Source organism: Capricornis sumatraensis, chromosome 2, assembly GCF_032405125.1.
Source record: "Capricornis sumatraensis isolate serow.1 chromosome 2, serow.2, whole genome shotgun sequence".
Taxonomy (NCBI): domain Eukaryota; kingdom Metazoa; phylum Chordata; class Mammalia; order Artiodactyla; family Bovidae; genus Capricornis; species Capricornis sumatraensis.
Window position 1 is genome coordinate 159,980,230 of NC_091070.1, and position 26,447 is coordinate 160,006,676.

At 38.0% G+C, this 26,447-nt stretch overlaps 2 protein-coding genes across 2 annotated transcripts; one reads left to right on the plus strand and one right to left on the minus strand.

Moving 5' to 3' along the window:
- Positions 1 to 271: 271 nt before the first annotated feature.
- Positions 272 to 8,910, plus strand: GNG5 (G protein subunit gamma 5). Its single transcript, XM_068964927.1, has 3 exons — positions 272 to 536; positions 4,643 to 4,787; positions 8,438 to 8,910. The coding sequence occupies exons 1-2, from the start codon at positions 456 to 458 to the stop codon at positions 4,766 to 4,768; spliced, it is 207 nt and encodes a 68-aa protein (XP_068821028.1). The 5' UTR covers positions 272 to 455; the 3' UTR covers positions 4,769 to 4,787; positions 8,438 to 8,910.
- Positions 8,911 to 9,461: 551 nt separating this feature from the next.
- Positions 9,462 to 25,781, minus strand: RPF1 (ribosome production factor 1 homolog). The gene is made up of 9 exons (XM_068965227.1): positions 25,554 to 25,781; positions 24,093 to 24,149; positions 21,981 to 22,061; positions 15,379 to 15,474; positions 14,652 to 14,805; positions 11,087 to 11,169; positions 10,473 to 10,654; positions 10,177 to 10,303; positions 9,462 to 9,623 (listed from the first exon to the last, which is right to left on the minus strand). Exons 1-9 carry the CDS (start codon positions 25,779 to 25,781, stop codon positions 9,582 to 9,584), a joined length of 1,050 nt encoding a protein of 349 aa, XP_068821328.1. The 3' UTR covers positions 9,462 to 9,581.
- Between the last annotated feature and the right edge of the window lie 666 nt (positions 25,782 to 26,447).

Sequence of the window (26,447 nt, forward strand, 5' to 3'; positions counted from 1 at the left end):
ACCATGACTGTTACAAAGTCTCTCAACAATTGACTTCCCTCACCGCTCCTCTTCGGAATCCCTTTCGGGGCTCGCAGGATAACTACGACCTCTTTCCTTACCTCTCCCAACTCTGCCTCTAGGGAGGGGGAGGACGGGGAGGACGGGGAGGACGGGGAGGACGGGCGTCCGTTCCAGTCGGCGTCGCGTAGCTGCCGCGCCCACCGTCCGCTCCGCCCCTTCTCGCTCCCAACTCTCCCCTCGCCCTCGGAGGCTCGCGCTCCCTTTCGGGTGTGGAGCCAAAACGGCGGGCGGAGGAGAGCGCGCATGCGCGTTGAGGGTGGAGCCGCTGGGTAAAGGACCGGAAACTTAAGAGACAAAGTTCCGAGCCTCACCCCCAGCCCCGCCGACTGGCCCAGCGGACCCACCGCAGAGCTGCCGACGGCCCGTGGATCTGCCATCCTTTCGAGTGCGCCATGTCTGGTTCATCCAGCGTCGCGGCTATGAAAAAAGTTGTTCAACAGCTCCGGCTGGAGGCCGGGCTCAATCGGGTGAAGGTGAGCGGGGGCGGGTGGCCGAGGGGGAGGGGAAGGCGGGGAGGTGGCGGGTGGGATACTGCAGGCGAGCTGACGCGGCGCCCGCGACTCGCCCCTGGGGAGGACGCCGGCTCGGCGGCCGCGATCTCGGCCAGCTTTAGAGAAGTAGCGGCACGGGTCGGCGCTGTGGTTTGGGGGGCCGGTTAGTGCACCCTTACGTCCCAAGACGGTCTAAGGCGGGCTGGCCCCTGGTTAAACGGCCGCTTTCCGCATTCCGGCCCTCGTCCCTGTCCCTCCCTCGGCATTGACTCCGCGGCTGGGCTCCCCAAGAGCTGCGCCTCCGCCCGCGCCTTTCCCGGCCCTCGCGACCGTTTCCCCCGTTTCTTGTCACCGGACGGAGTTTTATCCGCCTTTTGATTCAGAACAGAAGTATTTTTTCATGTCAGAACTTTCCCAAATCCACTCCCTTTAGTAGTCGAGTCTTAACTTCCAGCTCCACTTATTCACCGAACACACACTTTGAAAACGAATTCTTGCATAACTTTAATTGTAGGTTAAAGAAGCCTGTTTTGGAAACGTTCACTGTGTCTAAGATTACCACTGGTGCCCTGCGCAACCTCGGACAAAGCGTGCATTTCATATCTGTTTTGCACTTTGCTCTGATCTGACCTTGGGCATATCTCCTGGTCTGCATACCCGAAAAAGTAATTAGGGTGGACCAGTGTTATTTATTTTGGCGTCTGGTTAGTAGCACTGACCTTGTTCTGGGGTATTTACTTTGGGGAAAAAGTCGTGTGTGTGTGTTGATATGACAAGCTGACGTTAAGTGCTATTCAAGTTTCTTGATTTTTTTAAATCCCGCGTGGACTGGCTTCTTTCTGGTGCACTCGGTTTACATGTGAAACACTGTAATTAGAAAAGAAACAGGGAAGAATATAAACCATGCACTCTGTTGAAAGAAACAGCCAGTTTCGAAGATTTTGATTCTTTACTCATCACACTAGTTTTTACTTCCCCTTGAAGTGTTTTGTGTTTTAAGAGTCTCTCCCTTTACCTATTTCCTTATGTAGAAATGCCAGGAACCTAGTTTACCCAGTTGTGGTCATCTCTGGAGGGAAGGGAAATTCCCGTCAATCTTGGGATGGGATTCCCCTCCTTTCCTGTCCTTAAAGTGCTATAAACTCCTTTGCTGTGTTGAATCCATTTCTCTAATTTCCAGATTCTTACCTCATCCAGTGATTAATGGTTAGCCTTGCCTGGATTTAACTCTGAAATCATTGCTATTATTCAGGTGTGCCTTCATCTTAGGTTGGAGTGGCCCAGGAAAGAAAAAAATGAGAAGGGGGGGGCCAAAAAAAAAAAGGCTGATTGAAAGCAGAAGTGTTAAGTAGGGGTATTTAGTTCAGTCTTAAAAGAAAATGAGTGTACTCTGAGGTGAAAGTGAAGTCGTTCAGTCGTGTCCGACTCTTTGCGACCCCGTGGACTGTAGCCCACCAGGCTCCTCTGTCCATGGGATTCTCCAGGCAAGAATACTGGAGTGGGTTGCCATTTCCTTCTCCAGGGGATCTCTTTACCTTAAAAACCCTAGCCCCTGCAATAACTCTCCAGCGAGGTGCCTTCCTCCAGTACTAAAGGTTTTGGTTGGAATCATTAAAGCCTTCACCAGGGTTTGGTTACAGAAATCTCAAGTCTAAATGCCAGGGCTGTGTGTAGCAAGGAGGAAAGCACCTCACCTTGAGGGAATTTAAATGAGCTTTTCTTTGGACATGTTGCAAAATGTGGTGAGTTAGATTTCATTTTGTGTTTCTGTTTTACCCATGACTTTTATAGATGCTTTTGTAGTGACATTTTACTTTTGAATTAGCACGAGTTTATTTTTTAAAAGCCTTTGTTTGAGTAGTTGATAGAAATTACCACAAATGCTTGACAAACTTCCCCAGTGTTGGTGACCATACACTTTGTTCCCAACCCAGGGCACTTTTGAGAGTGAAAGAGGGCACTGATAATTATGCCAGGATTATAGGGTTTCAACCTCTCTGATGGTTATTATTATAGTGTCTTAGGGGCTGGCAGCTTGTTTGAATTTTAAGCCTTTGTCTCTACTCTCCCCATTGATTGGAATTCTCACTGGTTATTTTCTCACTGATGGTTCCTTGGCTGGATCTCTTGTCACTGAGATCTCAATTTAAATGTCACCTCCTTGAAAACACTTAGCCACAGGTCCTGATCTAACAAACTATTCTTTTTTTTTCTGCAGATCATCTTGTCTCTTTTTATCTGAACTGTTAGCTCTGTAACAGGGACCTGGTTGTTCTTACATATTCTCAGGGCCTAGAATTATATTTGGCACATAGAGGTGATGAGAAGTTTGTGAAAGGGAGTTTAAGTTGGGAGTCTGCCTACATTTTTGGCAGAAAATTAACAGATTCTCATGTTTATGCTCAGTCATGTCCTAAGCATAAAGTCACAACTCTTTGTGACCGTATGGACTATAGCCCACAAGGCTCCTCTGTCCATGGGATTTTCCCAGCAAGAATACTGAGTGGGTTGCCATGCTCTTCTCCAAGGGATCTTTCCAGACTCAGGGATCAAACCCACATCTCTTATATATCTCCTGCATTGACATGTGGGTTCTTTACCGCTGAGCCACAGGGGAAGCGCAGTAGATTCTTTACTGCTGGTTAATGTGAATGAATGAAACCATGTTATAAGATAGTGAAAAATGATACCACTCTTGCCCCACTGTAGCTGCACCTTTGAGGGGGAGCAGGGTGCCCATTTCTTGTAGTACTTGGAACCCAAAACTACTTACACAGTTGCTAATAAATTAATGAAACTCTTTATCCTGGGCTGGTGTATAAACCAAACAGATAAGCAGATTCCAAGAAGAGTTTAGATTCATCTCTCGGTGATGGATCCGTTTATCAGAAGCTGTCATCTGCAGAAATTCTTTGTAGAGAGCACTTGTGATGCCCTTAGCTCCCTTTCAGAGGCTAAATATTACCCAGCCAGATTGGACACCTGTTCTTATCCTTCTTGTGGATAGTTAAAACAGAATACAATAAATGATTGCCTTCCCCATCTTCCTAAACCACAATTCAAGAGTTAGGATACTATATTTGAGGCATCCTTTAGTCATTCATATTATATATCTGAACTATTCCGTTTATTGTTTTGGTGTCCTGCACCACGCCTTAACAGAATATATATAAATAGTAGATGTTGAAGTTGGTATAAAGTTGTTTTATCTGTGAAACCACAGAAGTTCTGTAAGTCCTGTTTGAATGGCTTTGTATATATATATGAAAATTATTAAGTCACATTTAAGGCAGTTTCTTAAAGGCAGGCTGCTCAGTAAAGTTCTTTAACTGAAGTTTGCTAATAATCAGCCTTTGAGTCACATGTCACTGAGCAGAAACTCACTGTCCAGTTTTGTAACATAGAACAGCTGATGGTACGTAATACCAAGACACTCACAGCATTTTCTCAGTATACTGCTTTCAAGACAGAGTGATAGTTTACTAGCATTTTAATTTATCTTTACCCTATAATATCCTGTGTACTGCTTTTAATAAAAAAAAATTTGAGTACCTTCATGGTTACACTAGAACATCCTGTTGATTAGTAAACTAGCAAGATGTGCTGTGCTTTGCAGATAAAACGGAGTTGTACTGTTTGTGCTTGTTTTATTTACATGGAGTGTTTTGACTCTATATGACTGTATATCAGACATATGTATATGTTGACAGTATATGACTGTTGATGAGCTTCCTGGTGGCTCAGTGGCAAAGAATCCACCTGCCATGCAGAAGATGCAGGTTTGATCCCTGGGTCGGGAAGATCCCTTGGAGAAGGAAATGGCCACCCAGTCCAATATTCTTGCCTGGACATGGACAGAGGAGCCTGGTGGGCTACAGTTTACAGTTGATGGGGTCGCAAAAGTCAGACATGATTTAGTCAGACACAATTTAGCCACCAAACAACAACAGTAAGACTGTTGACCTTCAATTAGTGTATATATTTTTTGAGTTGTTTATTGGCACATATTTTTATTTAAGATTTGAGAAAACTTTCATTAAAACACTCATCACCTCCTGCCCCCTTCCCCCACTGCTTGTTATATACAGGTTTCCCAGGCAGCTGCAGATTTGAAACAGTTCTGTCTGCAGAATGCTCAACATGACCCTCTGCTGACTGGAGTATCTTCAAGTACAAATCCCTTCAGGCCCCAGAAAGTCTGTTCGTTTTTGTAGTAAGACAGATCTTGACAAGGTAAGTTTCCTTAAATTAAAACAACAAAATTAGTAGGGATAACTAGTCAGGTTTCTTTCTTTGTAGCACTTTGTAAGTTGAGCAAGCTCTTAGCATACTTTTGTTTTGCACTTGGATTTTCAAGTCTTTTTTGTTTTGTGAAGATTGATGAAATTTGCTGATTTAGTAATCACGAAGACTAGTTGTTTCTATTTTATCAGAGGGTTAAGTAGAGGATTTAATAACCATAAGAGGATATAGGGGTTACTAGAAAATTTCACTATTGTGACAAGCCATGTTACCCTTTATAGTATTGCCTAATGGTGTACTTTGGTGCCCCAAATACTAATTTTTTTGTACCTAGAAAATATTTAGACATTTAAAGAAATCTGCTGTGTTCATGGTGGTGACTTTTAAAATACTGTCAGTGGATTTGGATTAATTATGATCTACTAGAATAGCATAGACAGAGAAGGCAATGGCACCCCACTCCAGTACTCTTGCCTGGAAAATCTCACGGACGGAGGAGCCTGGTAGGCTGTAGTCCATGGGGTCGCTGAGAGTTGGATACGACTCAGTGACTTCAATTTCATGCATTGGAGAAGGAAATGGCAACCCACTCCAGTGTTCTTGCCTAGAGAATCCCAGGGACGGCAGAGTGTGGTGGGCTGCTGTCTATGGGGTCGCACAGAGTCAGACACAACTGAAGCGACTTAGCAGCAGCAGCAGCAAAGCATAGAAAAGAAGTAGTGAGTGCAAACAGAGGAGATAGCTGCATAAGCTTACATAGTGCAGGCATTTGGAGTTGGAGACAAAAGGTTTTAACTTTATTCTTTTTAGGTAAAGATTACAAGAGAAGGAAATGAAGTATCTAAGTTTATGGTGGGAGACAGTGGGTTGGTTTTCAGAGGATTAAGAAAATAAAATTTGGGTGGGTTTAAAGCATACTTCTATATGTTAACCTGTACCTTGCAGAACAGATGTCAATGTGTACAAAAATGTATGTTAATTCACGAGAGGTGGCAAGACAACATGATGTGTGGATAATTGAAAATGGAATCTGGCCAGACAGCATGATGTGTGGATAATTGAAAATGGAATCTAACTGTACTGCCTTCATGAAGTCATAGGACTTTAGTCAGAGCATTTACTTGTTATAAAGACAACTCTGTATATGTTACACACCCTCTGCAAATATTCTGACTCCTCACAGTGCAGGAAGCTGCTTCCTAAAATACATGTTGCATAGTTGTGCCCTCCCTAATTAAATTTAGTAGACTTGGGAGTGTCCAGGAAGTCTGTATAAGTAAAAGCATGTGTCTAGTAAATACCATGATTAGTTGAATTGGTTAAGGTTCCAAACCCAGAGGGGAAGAAACCACCTTTGAGTTTAAGGAAGTAAATTTTTTCAACATTCAAGCACCTTCATATTTAATAATTAAAAAGTTTTTTGCTTTTGGCAATTTTGAGAAATTCCAAAATTGTTATGGTTCCTCTTGTATTTTCTTTATAAGTTTATTTTCATTTAAAATACTGGTAAGTGTGGCTTCTTAACTGGCTGTTCATAGTTTCATTTCATAGAATACAGATCAGTGCCTAATTAACTTGGCTCTGGTTGGGATAAGAATCCAGATTTCAAAGTAAAATAATGGCTATTAATCCTGGCAGTACAGTAAAACCTGCAGGTTTATGAATATTATGATTTGAAGCACTTTTGGCTAGGAAAAGTATTTGGATGTAAAAGCATTTCTTCTCAAACATGAATGTAGCTACAAGTCACGGTGTTAAAATAGAGATTCTAAAACAATAGGTCTGGGATATTATACTGATGTTGGCTGTCCTTGGCACACTGAGTGGCGTCGATGCAAAACATCTATATTTAAATCTGTATTTGTCTTCACACTCATAACTTTTAAAACTATATGTGTAATTTAAAGCATAGATATTTTAGCAATAAATAGTCCAGAGTATTAAAATAGAATTTACCATGATTTGCACACCTAGAAATAACCACTGTTAACAGATGTTTCCTTTAAAGACCAAAAAAAAAAAACAAATTATTGAAAAGTGATTATAGTATGCAGTTTTGTTTTTTTGAAGTTGAATTTTCTTGTTTCATTTAATAGTCTGTAAATTCCCTGGTGGTCTGGTGCTTAGGCTTTGGTGCTCTCATTTAATAGTTTTTGTAAATGAGATTTTTCTGTGGTTATACTATAACTTAAATTATACTTCATCAAATATTGAGGTTTCCAAATTTGAGGCTACACTGAGGTGAACATCTTGGTACCTATAAGTATACTCTACCCATTTCTTTAAAATAAACTTCTGGAGGTAAAGTTATTCTGTAAGGAATGACATTTAAAATTTAATAACCTTGATAATATTGCCAAATTAAACTTTGCTGTTCCACCTGGAGTTTAAAGAGTACTTTTGGCTGAGCCCCTGCCAAACAGATCACAGACTGTTTGCTACTATTTCCTGCCTATCTCAGTTTTGTAATTTGCAAAACTTGAGGCTAAACATTTTCACCACTGATTCTGTTTATGCTTCTTGTAAAACTTTTTGTAATGAAGTAACAGAAAATTTTAAATCAGTATAAAAACCCAGTTCTTTACTATCCTGAATTAAATGGTTTACCTTGTTAGTTCTGAGATGTGCAGCTTATGGGATCTTAGTTCCCCAACCAGGGAGTGAACCTGGTCCCTTGGTAGTGAAAGACCAGAGTCCTAACTATTGGACCACAAGGGAATTCCCAACCTTGTTAATTTTTATAAAGAAATGATACTTTTTCTACCTTTCCATATAAATAACTTACTCTGGCGCTGTTATGCCCATGTATTTATTGTTTTATAGTTCTAAAATCCAGCTGTTATTTTTAAGGAATAACTATTAGTGCATTATTTTTGAGCTTTGTGTTAATCCATAGATTTAGTCATTTAAATTGTTGTATTCCATGTTTATAAACTTTAGTTTATTTATTCATTGTCCTATTGAGTTGCATTTAGGATATTTGCAGTCCTTTGCTATTAAAACACTGCTGCTGCTGCTGCTAAGTTGCTTCAGTCGTGTCCGACTCTATGTGACCCCATGGACGGCAGCCCACCAGGCTCCTCTGTCCCTGGGGTTTCTCCAGGCAAGAATACTGGGGTGGATTGCCATTTCCTTCTCCTACTATAGTCAAAGCTGTGTGTATATTTTTCTTTGTGTATAGATTTATGTGGGTAAATAGAAGTGATTGCATCTTGCTCTTCTCAGCTGTTGCTCATTTTCTAGAGGTGTTCAGATATCTCCCATCGTAAGAGATTTTTATATTAACCTTTTTAAAAATTAGAATCCGCAGTGTGTGGGTGTTTCTTTTTTCTTTTTTTTTTTTGATATATTGGCAAGTTACTCTTTAGGTCCTTTGATTCAGGCATGTTCTATCTGGTTTCTCATTTCCTATCCACCACCCCCCATTCCCCCCTCTCCCCAAAAAAAACCCAACTGGGATGTCTTTAAAAAAAAACCAAAAACAGGCTTAGTGCCTGCTTTAATTGAAAGCACTTTATAAGTTGACATTCAAATAAATACCCTAAAAGTGATGTACTGTAAGATGTACTGCTACTCATAAAAAAAGCTATTGTTCTTATGATACCTTACTCTAATTCACTTTTTCCCTTTTTCCATTTCAGGTTTTCCAAACCACGTTTCATAAACCAGTGAATATTCAAAGGAAAGCTAAATTTGAAGCCTGTACAAAAGCCTCTCTGTAACGTGCCATACTATACAAACTTCTACTTTTGTCAGTCCTTAATGTCTACCTCTCTGAATATTCATAATTTTCTGTTTCACAAGGGCAATTATTTTATATACACTGATGGCAATATACAATAAAATACTTAGTATAAAAATTTTATGTATTAATTTGTTTTGAACACTTAAAAAATGAAAATTTCCCCATCATACTTTTAAGTGGTTAAATTTTTAGTGTTCTAACAACTCATCTCATAACTTTATGCCATGTATTTAAAATAAGATTACTAGAAAATTAAAGACTGCAAAGTTATTTTTTTAAGGTCAGGAGAAGGCTGCTAATACTACTAGTTTCTATTCATGAGTTACTTACATGGTTAACTTTTTAATAAACTCCTTTGTTGGGTGTTACTTTGTATTATTTACTTCATATTAGGTGGCTCTCATAAGGATAGTAAAGACTAGACATAATTCCATTTTAAGATGTGAGAAAAATTTCAGAGCCTGAGTTAATTCCTGAATGTAGCCCTACAGTACAATGTAATGAGGTAAAGAAGTACCAAGGAAAAAAGGAACCAAAAAAGTAAGCATCAATAATTTGTAACTTTTGTTCTAAGTCCTTAGGAAACCATCTTGCTTTAAAACTTTTTATCCTTCTTGAAAGGCTTAAAGAAATGTTAAAACATCTTAGAAACCTGGTCCAAAATATGTGTCTTCAGGAAACAGAATTGAAACTATGAATACTAGTCTGATAGAAAACCAGTAGGTTACACAGTATCTACCAAGCATTGTATTTCTCAGCAGCCCACATGTTCCATGAAAGTACAAATGGGAATGTTAGTTTGAATCTTGATTCCAGTTTATTCAGTTACCTAAAAATAAGAGAATTAGATTTTAGGAAACGTATAAACTCTTAACAAAATTACCTTTTTATTTGCTACATAAATAGTGGTAATTCATGGCACTTGATACTTCGTTCAGAGATGAAAGGTTTATGAAATCGGTAACTGCCATTTTGAAAAGTCTTGTTTCATAAACTCCAGACAGGCGTGTTCAGCAGTTTAATACTATCCTCTCACTCCTTTATAAATGGAATTTTCTTCTACTTGTATCCATTTCCCGGGGCTGGCGGGGGGAAAAAAAAGTTAACATTCTGTAGGTAATAGTGCAAAACACTCTTGGTTTGTCTCTGAGACCAAATTTAAGTCTTCAGGTCTCTGTGTGTGTGTGTATATATATATATAATTTTAAAGTCAGGCCTATGTATTTTTAAAGTATCATTTTCATTTATGATTTAAAATGATCTCCAAACTTCTCTGTAGCAATAATTCTCAAGCATGCAGCAGAATCATCATAACAGGTTTATAAACAGACTGCTGGCCCACTCCCTAAGCTAGTGATTGAGCAGGTCTGTGGCCCAACAGTTTGCCTTTGTAACAAGTTCTTAGGCGATGCTACTGGTCCACCTTTCAAACCACTGATCTTTAGGGATGTTTCAGGTGAACCAAGGTTAATCTCTAGACCAGAATGCTGTATCAGAGATTAGTTTTAACTCATGGGAATAAATGCACAAGCATAATTTAAGGTATAAATACTCAAAACTTAAAGTGCGTGGTTTTATTCTCATTCCATCCTTTTTAAAACTGCCTAACTGGCTTTTCATAGAGTAAGCACATACCTTATGCACCCATTCATATTCTCCATATTTAGAATCAAAGGTTCCTTTCTGAAGAGATCTTAATTTTAAGGTAAAACGTGGTCCCAGTTCCTGAATTCCCACTTTCTTTTCGCTCTTGAATATGTATCTTAAAGAAAAAAAGTTAAGGAAATCAGTCTGAATGAACCCAACTATTCTTTAATTAATCAGTTTTCTCATCTACAGTACTTGTCAGGATACATTGGGAAACAGGTTTATGTAGAAAACATGTTTCATAATTGAAGTCAAAGTCCAAGGAGTTAAAGTACTTTCCTTACCTGTGAAATCTGAAGAAGATATAATCCCGTTGATTGTGGAATGTGGCAACCTGCCTTCCAATAAACTGAGGATTATGGGGAAAGAGAGATGCAAACATACGTCCAATAGAGTGACCCAGTCGTGTTGTAAAATTGTTCAAAATTATTTCTGGTATGTGTTCTGTTGGGTCTTTGCCTCTTCTCTAGAAAAATGATGAAAAATCACAACAGTGGCAAAAGTACATCTCATGGCAGTTTCAAGTTTTAGAATTTACATGACATTGAAACATTTTAGTTATCTTAATGACAAATTACTGTAGATAACGTCTCTGATCTGGGAAGATCCTACATGCCGTGGAGTGGCTAAGCCCACGTGCAGTTACAGAGCCTTGTGCTCTAGAGCCCTTGAGTCACAACTACTGAAGCCTGTGTACCTAGAGCCCATGCTCCACAAGGAGACAAGTCACTGCAAGAAGCTGGTGCTCCACAACTAGAGAGAAGCCCCCACTCACCACACAGCATCACAAAACCAACCAGCCCCGCCCCCAAATTAAATCAGTGAACCTATAGGTTATAGCATTTACTAATCAGACACTGAGGAGACCAGTGCCAGTCAAGGAATGCATAAAACTCACCTTTATTTCTTTACGCAGACGAACACTGCTCATTTTAAAGTGAGCGGTTGGGCCGCTGGGCAGGTGACTCAGAATTAATCCATCTGTTCACAAAGCTAAGGACACACTGAACTCTGTAATCTAAACCTTAAGTTGTTTAAATAACTAGTCCTTTGTATACCCAAAGGCTCCTAAAATCTGTAGGTAATTCACCTATTAGGTGAATAGGTGGATGCATGTATTCCTTTGACTTGATTTTCACACCATACCCAAAACTCTAAAGACATAAATCAACCCAAATCTTTCACAAAGATTATGTTAAGCATTGAAGTAAGCGAAAAGAGCTAAAATCCACTACTATAATACAGGAATAAGGATAAGATTCTAGCATAACTGTAGCACCACAAATGGAATATAGTCTGTATATACATTTCATACATTTGTAAGGCCAGGATATGCAGTTTTCAATATCACGTAAGACCAGCTACATCTGGAAATCAAGGTTATTAGTGTTCCCAAGAGACAAGGTCTTAATTCTTGGGATTACTGTACTACAGTTTAAAATCAACCAATTAATTAACCCTTACAGACCCTACAAACAGAATTAGGCTATAAACTAAATTATAAATGAAATATAAGAAAACTACCAAACAATCAAGGCTGGCCGACCAAGGGCTTTCAAAGTTTGGAATGCAGCTCAAGCCTTTGTAGCACAACTTGATTCTTTCAAATACTTAACCTTAAAAGGAGGTCAGAACTAGACTTATAAGTATCTGCACACAATGTAAGTTTTATAAAACAGATGTTGCCATCTTTAAAAGACATCAACATTCTCCCATTCATCTATTAAATTAGAAACTATGGTGGTTATCATCTTCAACTTCCTCCTCTCCCACCACCAGATCCTGTTTATTGCTTTTACCTTCATAAATTCCTCACTTCAATAGCTGCCTCTTACCCCAGGTGTTGTCTTATTTGAGGTCCTTGAGATTTGTCCACCCAGATTAGGAACAGTATCCTGCTTGGTCTGACTTCTCTTTCACCACTTCAAGTACATCTGTCTCCTAATATAGACTAATCAAGTTGGATTTAGGCCTTGGTTCTGTAAGTAATAAGCTATGGGACTCAGCCGTGCCATTGTAGTTTCTCATAGCTTCTTATGTGCTAAGTGAAAACCTAGATACCTTGATAGTTTTGCCAGCTATAGGTAGTTTGAAACTACTCTCACCACAGACTCATCTGTAGATTAAAAACATCAGCACAGCACTCATACTGTGGCTCCGCACTACCATTTTATTAATAACCTCCTCTCTCTACATATTGTTTTATAACTGGTAGACACAGACAGTCTCTCTAATACACCATAAACAATCCTATCATGTGTTTTTTGCTTATGCTATTTCAAGTATCTACAGTATTTTACTCATCCATTAAGGCCTGCTTCAAATGCCATCTCTTTTTACAGACAAAATTAAGCTCTAAATATTCTCAGCTCTCACTGTTACTATAGCACTTGTCATTTGAGTTTTAGTTACACAAATGCCTTTCTTCCCAATGAATCCATTAACTCTAAAATCTACTTCTGACAGATACTATGCCTACTACACAGCAGATTATCAGTAAATGTTTGAATTCTTCCCTTCTCTTCAAGGTTTGGCTATACTCATGAGGTATAGCCATAAGTATTTCTGTATCATTTGTACTACCAAAAAAAAAAAAAAAAAAAAAATCAAAATCTTAAGGGGATTAAGAGAAGTAGAAGTCATTTAACCTAAATCAAGGCTTGAATCTTTTCTAGAAATTTCCACTAAATTGTGGTTTGTGTCAAAACAAAGTATAAAATCCAAATGTATCAATTCCTAAGTACCTGCACTGTACAAAAGGTGTTATGTTATTCCTAATCTCTAATACAAACCATGCCACACAGGACTCATCCTGATTTTTAGTAATGATTTTAGCAATGAAGAGTTTGAGAAGGGTCAGGTAGATTCATTCAAGTACTACATGGCATATCTAAACTGGGGTGGGATTACACCTGAGTCCTAGACCTTAGCTGTTAATTTGCAGTCAGAAATATATAGAGGCATTTTGTTACCACTGATGTGAAAGTTACTTTGTTATGACCGACTCAAAAGGCCAGGAATGTAAAACACCCTATATAAGCGGCTCTCTACATCAAATTTCCATTTAGAAATAAGGAAGAGGAAAAAAGTGAAAGGAAGTACTGCCCCAAACAGAGGAACAAAGGTCTTAAAACCTCATTTGGGGTGGGGTGGAGGTGGGGACGACATGTTTTAAAAAGGCAGGGATTAGTACCTTCAAAGCAGATCTCTTCTGGAATAAATTAAGTACTCAAGACACTTTTTTTCTAAACTCACAATCCAGCCAAATTATAAAATGACTAACAATACAAAGCTAGTTTAGTCTTAAAAGTCTCTGAAAAACAACTGGTGCAAGGGGATACTTGCAGAAGGAAATGGCTACCCACTCCAGTGTTCTTGCCTGAGAAATCCCATGGACAGAGAAGCCTGATGGGCTACAGTCCATGGGGTCGCAAAGAGTCGGACATGACTGATCAAGTGGATGTCTTTAATTAACTTACACTGAAAACAATAAATGCCATAAAAGTTATTTAGATGGAAAAAAATAGATTGTAAACCATTATTTTTTAAAAAGCAGTGTTCATTGATTTTTAAAAATATGTTATCCTGGCAGCACAGAAGTACTATCCCCATTGTTTATAAATCCTTGGTAATTTTAATAATTTTGACATTCAGTTGGCCACTTTTAAAGTTACTGAGTTCACAGGCAATGTGTAAGTAAAACAACATCAATGACAAAAACAAATCCAGGGATCCTTTATGTGATCTCTTATATCAAAATAGGAAGAAATATCTAGGGTTGAGGTAACACATTCACCTTGGATCTGAGACTCATAGTAAAAGGATAGATTATTCTTGGTATCTGCAATACATAATATGGGCCCAAATACCTACTTCAAAAATGCAATCTTGTGACACCACTTCTGGCAATGCAAAATCTAGCCATATCAAAATAGCTGCAGATCCCCAACTGGGAGAGGACCTTCATGCCTCTATCTTTTCAAATGGTTATGTTTTTGCAATAGGTATTCTTCCTCTGCCTTACCTCATTCACCCATATCCACCTAGACAGGGTTTAGGCGTCTTTTTTCTGTCAAGTACTTCTTCCCTAATGTCCCCAGGGCAGATTTTTACCAAAGTTTCTACTGTATACTATATTTCACTCTGTAATTGTACTATGTACACAATATTTTTGTTTCTTTACGTATCTATTTTATCCTACTAGATTATGAATTCCCCGAAGCTGACTTTCACTTGTTTATCTTTTACTAACAAATAATGTCTTGCTTATAGCATGGGCTTAACAAATGCTTGCAGAGTGAAAAGGAAAAATCAGTTCGGAGTCTTGAATAGAGATATATAATTCTCTGGTTGAACAAATTATGTTCTAAAAGTTACAGGAAACATTTTCTTATTCTTTTAAATATATCTTAAAAGGGGGTGAAGAGGAGACAAGAAAACGCCTTAAGAAGAACAAAGGATACTTGGTATTTTACGATCTTCATTAATAACAATCAGGTCTGTGAAATCTCTTGAGATGCACTGTGGAATAATTTTTTTCAGAGCCAGTCCTCTTCTGTAATAAACATGCGAATTTGGTATAACTGTAGAGAGCTGTTCACAGAGTCGTACTGTTCTCTATAAAACAAAATAACAAAATCCTCAAAAATCAAAAAGAATAAAAATCTAAGTGGCATATATTTATAAGGAAAGAAGTAATCATTATAGTGTTACTAATAGAGAGCAAGGCTAGGGAAGAATGAAATCCAAACAGTTTCATCCTCCATCAAAGGCTGATCTACCTAAAGCAGTCATTCTCAACTAGGGACAATTTTGTCATCAAGGGATGTTTGGAAACATCTGGAAACACTTTTGGTGGTCATGACTGATGGTAGTGGTAGAAGTTGGCTGCTATCAGTATCTAGTCGATAGAGGCCAAAATGCTGCTAAACATCCTATAATGAACAGGACAATCTGAACAATAAAAAAATCCAGCCCAAAACGTTTAAACAGTGCTGAGGCTGAGAAAGCCTATCATGAAGAATCACACTTGGTGAACCTACATCACATCACTGATACATTTTATTTAGTTTATTTACAGACATTACCTAAGGCAATTAGTAAAAATTTAACTCTTCTGAACGAAGTTATTTTAAATAACCTACGTAAGAAAATTAAGAATTCAACAACTATAGTAACTGATATGTTTACCCCATGAGGTCTATCCGACGTAGTGATGAGAATCTTGGGAGAAGTCTGTCTGTTGAAGTAAGAAGCAAATTCATCTGTAGCTTCATCATAAGCAACCTGAAAACAGAAAGAGAGATAACTTTACATCAAACACTCTACTGGGCCAGCATTTTACAAGCAATTCGAATAGGATTCTGTAACACTGGGTTATCTAGCTGACTCGTGATTTAAAGAGGGCCCAGGAGGGACAGGTTAATGGCAACATGAAGAGGTTGGATAATTTTCTAGCTGAAGAATACTAATATGAAACTGGGAGAAAAAAAACTGTCAAAAATAATTTCAAGAAATTGAGATGCATTCATTGAAAAACGGATCCATTTGTGGGCAAGAACATCAAGAATCTTGCTAGAGCTATTCCATTTCCCATGTCAACCTGGGTGGTGAAAACAGTAACTGTATCAACTTCAGGACTAATGGTAAGCGAGAACCAGCAATCCTGGATCCAGAGGTGGTAGACCAGATTCGAGGATGGGCAGGCAGGTGGTCTTGGACTTGGACTTGGCTTTGCCAGTCCAAGGTTACAGGCCTAGTTCGGGGTAGGTATGGATCAGCCAAAAATTTAAATGAGAGCTCTGGAAGTGAAAAAATCATAGACGAACTGACATAACCTCTCCCCAAATCCTTGACTGACAACTAAGCTCCACATGAGAGAGACCTGAGAATCCAGTGCACATGAAAGACAAGGGAGACTGGAGAAATGGCTGCAACTTTGAAAGCCTTCCTCAATCCACACACACCTCAGGTGGCAGGGGGAATGTATGTCTTAGGGGCCCAAGGTTTCACGATGCAACCTCTACCCAAATCACTAGCTGGCCACTGAGTCACACAAACACAGGGAAAAATCTCTAGGAAGGAAGGTTAAAAATAACACAAACTCAGCAGCAGTGTAATGCTACTGTCAGAGAGATTCCAGTTTAAGTCCAGACAAGTTACTAAAACAACAAAATAATCAATAACCTGTAAAAAAAAAAAATAGAAATAATCCAGAGTTACTGCAATGTTTTCTAAAAGTGTCCAATTTTCAACCTATTAGATATACAAAGAAACAGAAAAGTATGCTGTATAATCAGGAAAAGAGAAGTCAATAAAAACTGACTGAATGGGTCCAGATGGTGAATTTAGTGACAATTTCAAAGCCATCATAACAAATATACCCAAGGAATTAAGGAAAAATACAGGCTTCTTGTTTTTTAGCCTGTAAAAATACTATAAAGTAGATCTAAGATGCAGAAGAATCAATAATCCTGAAAACAGATTACTAACGATCCAATCTGAAGCATGGAGAACATAATCATAGCAAAAAGAGCAAAGCTGCAGAAATTTTTAGGATAATGTTAACCATTTCAACAGTGTGTTAGGAAATCCCTCAAGGAGAGAAGAGAGCAGGAAAAAATAGTATTTCAAGAAATAATGGATTAAAAACTTAACTGACAGGTCCAAACTCAACAAACATTAAGTAGAATTTTAAAAAAGAACAATACCTAAACACACTAGTGTCAAACTGGTAAAAGCCAAAAACCCAGAAAACTTTAGTAAATCATCTGGTTTTAGTAAAAACAGAAAACTTTAGTAAAAAACCAGTAAGTCATGACTGGTTTCTCAAAAGAAATAGTGAAGGTCAAAATTCAATGGAACAAGTTCAAAGAAAAAAACAGGTCAACCAAGGATTCTATGTCCCACAAAATTTTTTAAAAAATAAAGGCAAAATAAATGCTTTTATAAAGACAAAAACTGAGATAATTAGATCTCAGACCTGCTACAAAACAAAGGCTTAAGAAAATCCTGCAAGCTGAAAAAGAATAATACTAGATGATCCAGAGGCAGGAAAGAAGAGGACTGTAAACAGGTAATGATGAGGGTAAACATAAGGCTTTGTGGGTGTGTTTTGTGTGTAAACTCTTAATTTTTTTTTTTTTTTTTGGAAAACACGAGGATGTTTAAAGTAATTACAACACTGGGTTTATAACATAGACAGATACATAACAACATGTGCTGACAATTAACAGCATGAGTAACAGTGGAGGTCACAAAGCTATACTGGTGCAAACTTGCTGTATTTTACCAGAATTGTGTCAGTATTTACTAGAAGTAGATTGTGAGAAATCATTCTCCAGAACAGATCTTATGCTAGGACATTTATTCAATTGAAAAGGACTGAAATGAAACAAAATATGTCCCAGACCACAATAAAATTGAATTAGAAATCAACAGCAGAAATCAGGGAAATCCTCAAATATTTGGAAATTAAGATACTTCTTGAAAATTGTAAGCCAAAGAAGAAATCACCAGATAAATTAGAAAATATCTTCAACACAATGAAAATGAAAACATCACAAACACACCAAAATGTATGGAAGGTGGTTAAAGCAGTGCTTGGGTGAACACCAGAGTTTTATATGCTTATATTAGAATGAAAAAATAAAATCAATAATCTAAGCTTCCATCTTAGGAAGCTAGAAAAAGAAGAGCAACTAAAACCCCAAGTAAGCAAAAAGAAAGAAAAAATAAGGATGGGATGGGGGGGAACTAATGAACTAAAAAAATACAACAAGCAAGAAGAAATCATCTTTCATTAGAAGAGGTACTCAGATGTAAATGATAAAAGGAATCCATCTTAAAACTTGTGGGCTATAGCAAATGTGAATTTTATGACCATAATTTCTCATCATAAAAAGATGAAAATGAATTAATCACATAAAAAAATAGAATAAACCCAGAGTACAAAAGAAATAATAAAGGTAAGAGGAGATATAAGTGAATCAGGAAACATTTAATAGACAAATAAAATAGTAACTTGAAAAGAATAACAAAACAGGTACGTCTCTGGTGAAAGCTCAAATAAACAAGATTAGGAATGAAAACAGGGTATTACTTCAGTTTCACTCATGAGCATATTCTATCTAAACAATGCATTTAACAAACCAAAACAATATTTTAAGAAGATAAAACACCTTAACTAAATTTGATTTATCCCATGAATAGAACAGGTTTAACACTAGAAAGTCCATTTCATTTATTAAATTACTGCAATAAAGGAGAAAACTGGATATTCATCTCAATATTTGCAGAAAAGTATATAAATTATCTTAATATTTGCAGGAAAGACATCTAACTTTCTAATTCATTCATTAAACAAACAAAGCAGCAAAAAAAAAGAATGGAATTTCCATAACTCATAAGGAAAATCTACCATTAATGACACATACATTAATGATGATACACTGGAAGTATTCTTTAAAATTAGTAACATGGCATAGAGGATAATGCTGCTTTTTAAAATTTATTTGACATTATGGTGCGATTCAAATAAGCACAAAAGAAATTGTTAATGGTTTGAAAGAAACACATATTTGCAGAAATGATTATCTAAACATGAAATGAAAACATTTAGAAAAATTATTAGAAGCAAATTCTACTGATTAAAAGATCATGATTCAAAAAGCAATCTCATTTTTGTAAATCAGCAAATCAGATAGTTTTCAGAGACATGTGATTTATACTATCAAGAAAAAAAATACCCAGATACCCAGCAATAGTTGTAACAAGATTTATGTGTATAACTTGTATGAAGAAAACAATGATATTCACTGAAATACATTTTCAGTATTTAAAGGCCCAGTGAAGCAAAATTTGAGATACCAACGGAACATTTCATGCCAAGATGGGCACAATAAAGAACAGAAATGGTATGGACCTAACAGATGCAGAAGATATTAAGGAGAGGTGGCAAGAATACACACAAGAACTATACAAAAAAGATTTTCATGACCCAGATAATCACAATGGTGTGATCACTCACCTACAACCAGACATCCTGGAATGCATATCAAGTAGGCGTTAGGAAGCATCACTACGAACAAAACTACTTAAGGTGATGGAATTCCAGTTGAGCTATTTCAAATCCTAAAAGATGATGCTGTGAAAGTGCTGCACTCAATATGTCAGCAAATTTGGAAAACTCAGCAGTGGCCATAGGACTGGAAAAGGTCAGTTTTCATTCCAACCCCAAAGAAAGGCAATGCCAAAGAATGCTCAAACTACCACTCATCTCATTCGCTAGCAAAGTGATGCTCAAAATTCTCCAAGCCAGGCTTCAACAGTCTGTAGACCATGAACTACCAGATGTTCAAGATGGATTTAGAGAACGCAGAGGAACCAGAGATCAAACTGCCAACATCCACTGGATCATGGAAAAGGCAAGAGAGTTCCAGAAAAACATCTACTTTTGCTTTATTGACTACGCCAAAGCCTTTGACTGTGTGGATCACAACAAAATGTGGAAAATTCTGAAAGAGATGGGAATACCAGACCACCTGACCTGCCTCTTGAGAAATCTGTATGCAGGTTAAGAAGCCAACAGTTAGAACTAGACATACAACAACAGACTGGTTCCAAATAGGAAAAGGAGTACGTCAAGGCTGTATATTGTCACCCTGCTTATTTAACTTCTATGCAGAGTACATCATGAGAAACGCTGGGGTGGATGACGCATAAGCTGGAACCAAGATTGCCAGGAGAAGTATCAATAACCTCAGATATGCAGATGATACCACCCTTATGGCAGAAAATGAAGAAGAATTAAAGAGCCTCTTGATGAAAGTGAAAGGAGAGTGAAAAAGCTGGCTTAAAACTCAACATTCAACTAAGACCATGGCAAATAGATGGGGAAACAATGGAAACAGTGGCAGACTCTATTTTTTGGGGCTCCAAAATCACTGCAGATGGTGACTGCAGCCATGAAATTAAAAGATGCTTGCTCCTTGGAAGAAAAGCTATGACCATCCTAGATAGCATATTAAAAAGCAGAGACATTATAGTACTGTCAACAAAGGTCCGTATAGTCAAAGCTATGGTTTTTCCAGTAGTCATGTATAGATCTGAGAGTTGGACTATACAGAAAGCTGAACACTGAAGAATTGATGCTTTTAAACTGTGGTGTTGGAGACGATTCTTGAGAGTCCCTTGGACAGAAAGGAGATTCAACCAGTCCATCCAAAGGAAGAAAGTCCTGAATATTCATTGGAAGGACTGATGCTGAAGCTGAAACTCCAATACTTTGGCCACCTGATGTGAAGAACTGACTCATCTGAAAAGACCCTGATGCTGGGAAAGACTGGAGGAGGGAGGAGAATGGGACAACAGAGGATGAGATGGTTGGATGGCATCACAGACTTAATGGACATGAGTTGAGTAAACTCTGGGAGTTGGTGATGGACAGAGAGGCCTGGCATGCTGCAGTCCATGGGGTCGCAAAGAGTCGGACAAGACTGAGTGACTAAACTGAAACAAGATATATATACATACATACATACATACATACTAAGACTTCCCTGGTGGTTCAGACAGTAAAACACCTGCCTACAATGTGGGAGACGGGGGTTCAATTCCTGGGTTGCGAAAATCCCCTGGAGAAGGAAATGGCAACCCTCTCCAGTGATTCTTGCCAGGAAAATCCCATGGATGGAGGAGCCCGATAGGCTACAGTCAATGGGGTCTCAAAGAGTTGGACACAACTGAGCCACTTCACTACCTACCTACCTGCATATATACTCTCTCTCTATATATACAGTGGATATATATACACACACACATATAGGGTTGGCCAAGAAGTTCGTTCTGTAAAACAGTCTGTAAGATGGCCCAGAAAAACCCGCATGAACTTTTTGGCCAACCCAATACTACCTAGATTCTGACACTGATCTGATTTAGTATGAGTCACACTTTTATACGGAAGATGTAAGATCCAGGAAGATAACACTGTTGAAGAAAGGGATTTGAGGATGGGAATGGCGAGGGGCATCTTTCCCTCACAGCTATCAAAACTTACCATGAAGCTAAATAATCAAGAAACTAAAGAACCAATCCAGTAACAAGCTACCAAAAAAAAAAAAAAAGACTCAGCACATATGGACAACTAATATATCACACAGCACTACAATTTACTATGAGAAAGACTATTACTTCAAAAATGGTGCTGGGAAGCTGGTTATGTAAGAGGGAGAAAGAGGGAAGACTGGAAGAAAGAAATTGATTTCCTTTCTCACTCTAATAAGAGAAATCCATTTCTGATAATTAAGTACATGAATGTGTACCTTGACTCTTTCACTGTACTGTTGCAAACTAAAGAGAAAAGTGAAAGATTATCTTGAAACCAAGAGTTTTTATATGGACACACGAAAAAATAGCATCAGATTACCTTAGTTGTCAAAATGTCTAACAAATACTACACAAATATATAGTAAAAATTTATAAAACAAGGACTGCTTTTCAAATGACATTAAAAAACACTGGAAAAATTATTCATTGAATGACAAATAAGTTTATCTAAGCATAAAATACAATACCTTCTGAGAAAATAAATAATTTATTTCCTTTTTCTACATTATTGTTGGAAAACCCAATTATGAAATAATCTTTAACAATAAGATAATATGCCAGCATTATAGCTAAATCAATCCATTATACAATTTCACCAGCTAGTACTTTAAATTAAACACTGGCATAAGAACAGATAATTTATCAAATGTGATTATCCAAATTTATTTAAGACTTCTAACATTTACCTCCTCATCATTAGGATCTACTATGGTTTCATCATACACTCGCTGGTTGTCAATAGTCTTGGGTACAGGCTTTGGTGGAGCCTAAATAAAAGAAAATAAATGTTAAGTCTGGGAAGCATTTCACATTAATAATTCTGCATTATGCTCGGGGAAGAATAACAAAAATCTGGAAATAATGCAAAAACTCAATCTGTTTCTCATTCAACCCACTGGTACATCAGTCCTAGTAACAATATTGAGTAAGAGGCTTTTTAACTCTTTAAGCACACAAATGCACTTACTGGAAGAACTGCTGACAGGATAAAATGGTTTAAAACCAGGCAAAAATAGCAGAAAGAGAAAATGGAATTAATAATTATTCACGAAGATGAAAAATATCAAACATAACAGAAAAATCACAAAGGTACATATTTAGGTAGCTTGGTTCGAATACTTTCAGAAAACTATTCAGAAATATCTTACAAAGGCTACAAATCTGTATCTTTCTGCTGAACTAGTAATTCTAGTTTAGAGAATTTATGGTAAGGAATGAAAAGGGGAGCAATTTATACAAAGAAATATGTATAATCACTAATGGTTAGTGGAAATGAACACTAAATAGGGCAAATGTCCGACAACAAGATAATGACTATGGCATTGCCAACTTAATGGAATAGCGTTAGCATCAGCAATCACATACGCTCAGCTTAGATCAAGAAATTGTGTAAATGAAATTTTAAGGAGCAAGAACACAAAACCATAACCATACACTGATTAAAACTAATCTAAAATATATGTACACTAACAGAGATGAATATGACCTGACAAACTATTTAGGAATTCTTTTTTATTATTTTATGAAATGAATATTAAGTTTTAAGTAATTTTTTTAAAAGAGGCAGTTCTAGATCGTCTATCAATCCAAAAACAAGAATGGTGATATTTTCAAATGGTGATCAGCATATTAATTTGCTATAACTGATTATTGAGTTAAAAAGAGACTAACACTGCTTGACAGGATTTTGCAGGTGAAAACAGTCTTAATATTGAAATTTCCTGTGATTTAATCTAATACTATTCAAGAGAATTCATGAAAAAGTAGTATTTAGTATACAGTTTATGTATATAGTCTGTATTTTTCCCTTCCTCAAAAACGCTTATTATTACTTGGTACTCCATCTTAAGTAAGAGATGGGAGGAGGGGGAGTTGAACTTTTTTAAAATTTTGCAAGTATAAAACGCAACCTGAAGCATTCAATAGTTCTTTTAAAATTTTTCAATAGAGAGATTTCACTTTTTGTCAGCATCACAAAAACAGCTAAATCCTTTCTTGATGCTCTTTTCTTTGCCACAATCCACTCAGGCGTTTCACCTTCCTCCTACTCCCCATTCTCACTCTTCACAGGTTTATACCCTCTGTGTCAGCTCTCATTCTCACATCCCAACCCTACAACAGAAGAGGCTCTATTATTCCTTTCTTCACCCTAGCATAACAAAATGCCTTTGCTTCAAGTCTGAAGAACTCCAGTTACAGGCCTATGGTGGGGACCTTCTCCATTCCCAGTCAGGGATAATGTGTCTCTGCCTCTCAAACACATGAAGTTAAGTAAAATAAGCAAGCTGGAAGTATATATACCATTTTGAAATTTTGAAAACATGCATGCAAAATACCACTACTACTGTATTTACTGTTTATGCACACAAACATAATAAAGGAAACAAAGAAGTGCATGGGAATCATAAAAAGCAATTTCATGAGTTACTGTCTTTTTTTTTTGACTCTGCTTCGAGACAAAAGGGATCTTAGTTCCCCAATCAATCAAGGATCAAACCCTTGCCTCCTGCAGGGCAAGTGTGGAATCTTAACCACTGGACTGCCAGGGAAGTCCCAAAGAGTGGTTGTCTTTGGAGGGGCAAGCAGTCAGAAAATACCACATAAGACACTTGAACACTATTTACTAATGCATAATTTCTTGAGTAAAGGATGGAAAGGGGTGTGCTGTATTGTTTTTACATCATTTTAAACATTCAAAATATTTCATAATAAATTTTAAAATAAAGTGATTCAATGTAAATATCAGGGAACATTACTTCATACAAGATATAAAGCAGAGGACTAAAAATTTTATTTACCTTATCACCAAGAGCCTCTCTCTCTTTTTTAAGTTTTTTCTTAGCTGCCAACTTTTCCTAAAGGATTTAAAAAAGAAAAGAACAATATTGAGCAACTACTAGTTACATAGCAAACACATAATGAAATTACTAATGCTATGAATATTTAAACTGACCAGTCTTAGAACTGTATTAAAATAAACATCCAGACTTAGATTTTCACACCCAAGTTATTGTAAACCAGATGATCTTGCTCCCTCAAAATAATCTAAATTGACAAGTTTGAATATTTAAAATTTCATTAGCTTTATCTTTTACTCTAAAGCCTCAAATAAAGTGAAAGTGCAAAATGTATACTAAACAAGTTAACAAGCTTTTGTTATTTTGCATTCCTAACAAGTTGCAAACTAAAGAAAATTTATGGCTATTCTGGTGGCCTCTTTTGAAAAGCGCTAAAAATAATGAGAGTTTTCACATTGTTTACAATAAATCCATCACTAGTTATTCAAACATTTTGTAATCAAAATATGCTTTTATTATTCAGAATCTGCAGGGTGTACTGTAAATCTGTAACTTCTGGGGACTTCTGAACAGGATGCTTGACACACAATATAAAATAAAAAATTTCTTTTCCCTAGCGCCTGTTGATCCTCAATCCACCAGGTCTCCGATTAGAAATTACAGACCCAAGAAATCTAGGACACCCTTCCCCCATACGTGCGCACCAAAATGGGTTTTTTGTCCCTTCCAGGTACTCCAATAGCACTTTGTCACCTACGACAAATAAGACACTGTGTAGGGCCTTAACAAGTCTAGCAAGAGGCAGCAGGCAAGTAAAAAGAATACTGTGTATGAATTTTCGCGATATCCAATAAGCAACTTGGTTCCAAGCAAGCGTAATTTAACCACAAATGAGCACCGTGACTTTGGGCTTTATGTGTATACCTCCTAGATTGGTATAAGGACAATGCGGGAAAGAGTAAATCCAATTTCTAGAAACTTTACAGTCTAACTTCGGTAAGAGCGGCTACAGTAATCAGAGAAGGATCTTTTTGGATATTTGTACTGCCTGTATTGCAGATTTTAGGCATTAACCAACGTTAGGTTGACTGGGGAAATAGGAGACGAAAACTCTTGCCTTCTAAGTCTGGCGGGGGTGGAGGGGGCAGAGGAGCCGGGTAGGAAAGTAATTTTTAATACTAGCAGAGCAAGAGTTCTTGCTTTCTTTCGCAACCAAGGACAACAGAGCTGGCAAGGAAAGCAATCCTTGCTGCTCAGACGGAAAGCTGAGCCGAGAGTGTGGTAAAAATGAGGGTGCAGGAACCAGCGCAGGGCTGCTTGGCCCCTACCCCTTCCGGATTAATAAGCGCCGCCTGCGACCCGGGCAGGGGTGCCCGCGCATGTGCATCGTCCAGCCCGCCCCACCCGACTGGCTCTAGAGCGACACCGCGCACGCGCCCTGGCGACTCCGCCGCCTCATACCTTCCGCTGCTGCTGTTTCCACCGCGTGAACATTAAGTGTCGCCGCTGTTTGTTCTTAATTTCCGAAATGCTGAATCCTGGAGGAAAGGCAGCCGTCTTTGGGGGTTGTACCCCGCTTTCCGTCGTCCCATCCTCACCGACTGCAGCCTCCTGAGCTTCTTCAGTAGCGGCTTTGCGTTTCAGGCCTTTCTTTCGGCTGCCGCCGCTCTTGTCTCCGGCCTTCGCCATGGTATTTTTGCTCCTTGTGGTCTGTACGGAAACGGAAGTAGCTTCCTCGTCCCACCCCCGTCCTTAAGCTTTTATTTCCGGGGTCGGGAAAGTCTTAAAGCAAAGTGTATGTTAGCGGAGTTTTATCAGTTTAAGGAGGTGCTGAAATTTAGGCTTGAGAAGAGTATACGGAGCTTGCCCAGGCGTGTGAACTGTGAATTGAGTTGCTGAAATCCATTATTGACTGTTATCCATGTGAGAGCCCTTCAAACCTGTGTTAGTTGCTCAGTCCTGTCGGCCTCTTTGCGACCTCAAGGACTGTATGTAGCCTGCCAGGCTCCCCTATCCATGGAATTCTCCAGGCAAGAATACCTGAGTGGATTGTTATTTCCTTCTCCAGGCGATCTTCCCCATCCAGGGATAGAACCTGAGTCTCCTGCATTGCAGTCGGAATCTTCTGAGCCACTATGGCCTAAGTACAAAACAATATAGAGTTTACATTCTACTAGAAACTAAAATGATCTCCCAAATAATTACTGTGGTAAGCTACTAAATATGCATGGTGTTGTAAAAATAGGACAGAATAAAAGAAGATGAGGGGATAAAGGGATGGGTTACAGCTCTTAAATAGGATTCTGAGAGTGGTCTTAATTATTGAGCAGAGATTGAAGGGCATATGGGTTTCCC

Coding starts and splice junctions, on each gene's coding strand:
- GNG5 (XM_068964927.1), top strand. CDS start 456: ATGTCTGGTTCATCCAGCGTCGCGGCTATGAAAAAAGTTGTTCAACAG. Junction 537..4,642: donor CCGGGCTCAATCGGGTGAAG/GTGAGCGGGGGC, acceptor TGTTATATACAG/GTTTCCCAGGCAGCTGCAGA.
- RPF1 (XM_068965227.1), bottom strand. CDS start 25,781: ATGGCGAAGGCCGGAGACAAGAGCGGCGGCAGCCGAAAGAAAGGCCTG. Junction 15,475..21,980: donor TAGATCCTAATGATGAGGAG/GTAAATGTTAGA, acceptor TTCTGTTTTCAG/GTTGCTTATGATGAAGCTAC. Junction 11,170..14,651: donor TGAAGATCGTAAAATACCAA/GTATCCTTTGTT, acceptor CTTTGTGAACAG/ATGGATTAATTCTGAGTCAC.